This window comes from Vombatus ursinus, unplaced genomic scaffold, assembly GCF_900497805.2.
Source record: "Vombatus ursinus unplaced genomic scaffold, bare-nosed wombat genome assembly UNPS02014821.1, whole genome shotgun sequence".
Lineage (NCBI taxonomy): Eukaryota > Metazoa > Chordata > Mammalia > Diprotodontia > Vombatidae > Vombatus > Vombatus ursinus.
In genome coordinates, this window is record NW_020954599.1 from 14,051,493 (window position 1) to 14,057,492 (window position 6,000).

Genomic DNA, 6,000 nt, shown 5'->3' on the forward strand with positions numbered 1-6,000 from the left:
TCCTGTTCTATTTACCTTGTCTTGATGGGGATGTTGACTATACAAGGGAGGGTGAGTGACTACGAACACAGGTCCAAACAAAGTGTCATGAAGAATCGGGATATAGTTTCAACCATTTGTCATGCATGTTGTATGGGAGATACATGTCAGGGGGCTGAAGCAATAAACTCTGAGATCCTTTCCAGTTTGGGGATTTGGTGACTCTAGTATTCTATGCAAGATGGTGACAATCTTGGATGGAGATGATGCTACAATTCTGTCCTTTCACAAATGGAAGGTGATGTGAAAAAGGCATTCACAAACTAGTAGGTGCAATGGGTTTATACTGAGAAAAGGTATATATTTGCTAGAATGCTATGCAGGATCAGGGGTCGGGGGAGAAAAGGGTGTAGTGTGCCCATGGAGGAAACATTTCCTCTCTACACAATTAACTGGCCTATAGGGGAGATAAAACCAGTAACACTGCCCTCATTAGCAACATGCTCTAGCCAACTGAGCTAACCAACATGTTAATTAGCAAAGAAATACCCAAAAGGCAGGCAGCTGGAGAAAAGAAGAACAGAAGCAAAAGACCTAAATAATAAGTCCTTGAATAATTCAGTGTCGTCTGTACAGACCATGCTACCACACTGGAAGCTACTTTTCATATGGGTGGGGATCAGTGCACTAAGAGGGAATTAGAGAAACCTAGAATCATGTTGTTGTAGTTATTATTATTACCAATATTGTCATCAATAATGATCATTTAAAGGTTTTATAGCAGTGATAATTACTAGTAATGTTAATATTACTATCGATGGGGATACTTATAAAGGGCTTTGTTACAAGCTTTAAATAATCACCATAAAATACGACAAGGTAGAAAGTAATAGGTTGAGTAGAAAGTGTTTTCTTTTCTTGGTCTAGATACATGAATTCATTGGGTATGCAGGGGTGGGGAACCTGCAGCCTCAAGGTCACATGTGGCCGTCTAGGTCCTTGGGGCAGCCTTTTGACTGAGTCCAAGTTTTATAGAATAAATAATTTTATTTAGCGGATTTATTCTGTGATGTTTGGATTTAGTCAAAGGGCCACATTTGAGAGCCTAGGGGCCACGTGGGACCTCGAGGCCACAGGTTCCCTACCTTTGGTCTAGATATATGAATTCATTGAGTATAGGGTAATGCCAACGAGGACACTCCTTCTATCAATGCAAATCTAGAACTTAAGAGTCTGAAGGCAGAGATTCTTAACTCATGGCCTGTGTACTTCTGTGTTTTAAAAAATTTTTAAAAATATTTTGGTAACTGCATTTCAATATAATTGTCTGTCTTTGTAATCCTATATATATTTTATTTTGTGCATTTAAGAAAAAACTTTATTCTGAGAAGAGGTCCATAGGCTTCCCAGACTTCCAAAGAGGTCCATGACACACAAAAAAAGGTTAAGATCCCTTGTTTTAGAGAGTTGCCTGGGACACAGAGACATAAAATGAATTGCCTAGGATCACACAGTCTATTTGAGCCAGAGGTAAACTTTGAACCAAGATCTTCTTGAGTATAAAGTCTACTTTCTATCCACTATGCCAACTGCCTCTCAGCTCCAAGATCTAATGATAATGATCATGATAATAATAATAACAGGTAGAATTATATAGCACTTTAAGATTTGCAGAGAACATCACAAATATTGTCTCATTTGAATCTCACAACAATCCTGGGAGATAGGTACTATTATTATCCTGATTCTACAAATCAGGAAATGGAGGCAAACAGAGGATAAGTGACTTGCCCAGGGTCACACAGTTAGTAAATGTCAAGTATCTGAGGCAGGATTTGAACTCAGAACTTTCTGATTCCACTATCCACCTAGCTGCTGCTTCTTTTTTTTTATTCTTTTTTTTTGGGGGGTGGTGAGGCAATTGGGGTTAAGTGGCTTGCCCAGGGTCACACAGCTAGTAAGTGTCAAGTATCTGAGGCCGCATTTGAACTCAGGTCCTCCTAACTCCAGGGCCAATGTTCTATCCACTGCTCCATCTAGCTGTCTCTTGCCTAATTGCTTCTAACAATAATTCACACTTATATAGAGCTGGGGCAGTAATAGTAGATGAGAAAAGAGCAAACGTGAATAACACAGGCGGTCATTAGACACAAACTCATTGTTTTGAAGATGCTTATGATGGCCATGTAATTTCAGAGCCCGTTACCACCAAGAGAAAAACAAACAAACAAAAAAGGCTATGGGTGAGGAATCAAACCAAGAAGACTACCATCGCCCTTGTCATCCATCACAAACAGACACTAAAAACAGGAGTTCAAATATCCTTCAAATGTCTCACAGAGCCCTACAGTTTTAGAGTGGAAAGAAACCTTCGATTTATTCCCATCCCCATCACCCCATTTTCTAGATGAGGAAACTGAGGCTTATACAGGTTGAATGACTTGGCCAAGATCGAATAGCTAATCAGAGGTAGATCCAACACTGGAACCTCCTGGCAGCACAGAGCTCTTCCCACTATCCCATACCAACACTGAATAGTCACATCAAATTTTCTAGGTTTTCCATTTAATCAAGAATTTTTTTTTTTAAGCATAAGGATTGAAACTAGCCCAGAGTTCCTAACAAAGGAAAGTCCAACACCCACATTCTGAGATTCCATTCTTGGAATAGCACGCACCCAGGTCTGCCTCCACTCCTGGAAGAGTGGGTCTAAGACGGTCAAGGAAGGTAAGCATTAAGAGTAAACCCTAAGCATTTAGATGTGTTGACTTTGCATAGTTCTGTAGGAACCTTCACACGGGCACATCCTTGCTTAAAGCACAGGAGGGCCTGGGGAGAAAGAAGCCTCTAAACTTTCAGGAAACTTCATTCAAAAAACTTAGACAACCTGCAGAACAGAGCCGATGCCCACTATTCGCTCTAATCAAAGAGACCAGATTTTGACTTCATTTATCTTATATTAGCTGTTTTGCTGTAAAGTAGTAGAAATACAGCTAGGCGTCAATTCATGACACGGCTGGGAGAGAGTTTAACTACTCGTTGTGGCCTTAGACAAATCTTGTCTGGACCAAAGACATCATTCTGGAAGAGACCTCAGAGGTCATGTAGTGTGACCCTCTCATTTTACAAAAGAGGAAACTGAGGCTCAGGCAGGATAAGTGAGTTGCCCAAGGGACACAGAGCTAAGTAAGGGGGCAGGGGGATAGATATTCTAACCCAGAACCTCTGAACTCCACAACCACATAGGATGCATTCTATGGGTGTTTCAATTCAGTTCTAGTAAATAACAGGTTAAGGGGCAGGGGTGTGGCTCAGGCAACTAAGTGGGGCAGTGGATAGAGTTCTGGGCCTGGAGTCAGAAAGACTCATCTTCAAGAGTTCAGATATGGCCTCAGATACTTATTAGTTGTGTGACCCTGGACAAGTCGATTAACCCTGTCTGCCTCAGTTCCTCAACTGTAAAATAGGCTGGGAAAGGAAATGGCAAACCCCTCCAGTATTTCTGCCAAGAAAACCCCAGATTGGGCCTCAAAGAGTCCTACGTAACTGAAATGACTAAATAACAGCGAGGGCATGGAAAAGGATTTTAAATCATGAAACTCTATTAGACGTTAATGCACACATTTATAAAATGAAAGAAAAGTATTTATAACATAGTCGAAAAAAGTCAAATTTGTGTTAAAAATCCTCTTCTGATTCTCCTTGTTTGACTTTAGACGTAGTCTGTATGTGCTGAGATATACAACAGAGGGCGCTAAGGATTAAATATGGGGTAGTGATTTTTTAAATTGTGGTTTATGTTTAAGGAACTAAATGATGCTGATAGTGTTCAGCCTCTATCTTTCTCCACCTGAAAAATAAAAAATAAAAACAACAACCCAAAGTTATTGTGGTTTCTCTCCCCCTCTCTCTTTTACACAGTTTCTCTCTCATCAGCTAAATAGCTCTGGCCCTATGATAAGCATCCGTCATTTATACATCACTTTGGGATGCAGCATAATCATTTGCAAGATAATCCGGACACAGGTACCCGGAATGCTGTAGCAATGTGAAGAGTACGCTATGGGGAGCTCGCCAGACACACAGACGCTTGGAAATCAGGAGCCTGCTCTGCTCCATGCTCTGGTTTGTGGGCAATGAGATTCAGAAGGAGGTCGTTCTCACCTTGTTTGGAGTTGACGTCTGTTGGGATGTGGGAAGGATGTGATCCTGGTGAAAAGTGCTCGTCGCTGTAAGTGATGAGGGGAGTGAGAGGGTGGACCGCGTGGGATGGCTGGACCACGGGAACTTTATTGGACTGCAAAGTAACAACAATAACAACTTTAATATTCTTGCCATCCTTTCCTCCCCCTCTCAGAGCCACTCTGACTTGATGCACTAATAACCCCACCCCACCTACTGCCTTAACAGCCGAAGTCATCCGATGACCTGCAAGGGCTTTAATCTCTGACAATGTGTCGCCCACCTTTGTTCAACAGAGCCTCTAAGGCTTCTTGGGCATAGCATAAGACACATCTTTTCAGAGATCAGAACCATTTTTGAGACATCCTATATTGTCAAGTCTGCTATTTTTTTCATTGTGATTATTTCACATATTCTAAAGTAATGGTTGAGTTCTTACATTTGCACCCTTGAAACACTTGAATTAAGTATTTAAGTGGAAATTGCAGTAGTTGAATGTATGATAAAATATTTTTATATTTTATACATATTTTTATATATTTATAAATTATATAATACATAAAATGTTAATTGTGGAATATATAATAAAATGATAACTGATATTAATATAACAATTGAAGTATGTGATAGAATTTATTTACAGTCTTTCACTGAACAAAAATTCAGTTGGATCCATACTCTCCTATTTGTTCAAAATTATTCAGTGCTTTGAAGGGTTTAAAAATCACCTTAACACCATCTTTTTAAAAAAAAGTTTTAGAGATGTCTTAATTCAATCAGTCTCCCATCTTTCTGTTCCTTTGCTTCCTTTTCTGGTTCTGTATATCATACAGACAAGGCTGGATATGGGTGTCCACTATTAAGTCAAACTATATCTGCAACCTACATGCCAACATAATTTCATTTGCCATAATTCCATGAACTCTCTACTTTTGGAAAGGCATTTGAAAAAATAGCAACCTAATATGGAAGTTTCAAACTAGGCATCAGTGTATCTTTTTAGAAATATGTTAACATCTTCATTTAGACTCCAATAATTTAACTCTGATAATTCTGCCTGGGATGTTATCTCTTTTTGTTATGAAGTAACCACGAAGACAAGATTTGCTAAAGTGAGTTAGTCATGTAAACACGAATGCAGGGGCATGTTTAACCTACGTAAGGGAATAAACTGTTTTAAAGAAGTTTAACACATAAAATATCATATGTAAATAAGGTTGCTGATTAAAAGTGAGTCTTATTCATTAAAATAGCCAACCTGCGATCTCTAGTTAGTAATCCTTCTCGAGTAATTACCTAGTAAATGTGTGAACTTGAAAGTAACAAAACTTCATTTATTTAAAATATTCCTTAATTCAGACTTTTTGCTAGTTCAGACTGGCCTTCCCTACAATTAGTATGGAGTAGCTCAGGCCTCACTGTAATGCAAACTAAATGATGTGTGAAGTCTCTTTCCTCCCAGACAAATGCTAGCTAAATTAGGTACAGGAGGCAGACTGAAAAACTTGTGCACTATGTACTGTTTGTGCATAGGGATGCATCCTTAGGAGTCATGTCTCTGAAGCATGTTTATGTCTATGTCACAGTAGCTGTACCCATAACACATGCTAATTTTGCATTTGATGCTTTCTACAAATTAGGTGTAATGTTAAGAGGTGCTGTGGATGAAACATGCATGACTACCCTGAGGAAAAATAGGGGCAATTATCCTAGTAATACTTAATTCTCTTTAACACCCTATCATTACAACCTCCACCCAAAAGGGCTGAGTAGGGGGAGGGGAAAAAATCCCGTGTGTGTGTGTGTGTGTGTGTGTGTGTGTGTGTGTGTGTGTGTGTG

General features: G+C 39.5%; 1 protein-coding gene across 3 annotated transcripts in view; it reads right to left on the reverse strand.

The window, feature by feature from the left end:
• LEF1 (lymphoid enhancer binding factor 1) overlaps window positions 1–6,000 on the reverse strand; it is a 177,560-nt gene that overhangs the window by 58,093 nt on the left and 113,467 nt on the right. For all 3 annotated transcript variants that reach the window (XM_027837620.1, XM_027837621.1, XM_027837619.1), the window contains exon 4: window positions 4,144–4,276. In XM_027837620.1, the coding sequence (XP_027693421.1) occupies window positions 4,144–4,276 (133 nt within the window). The remainder of the gene's footprint in view (window positions 1–4,143; window positions 4,277–6,000) is intronic.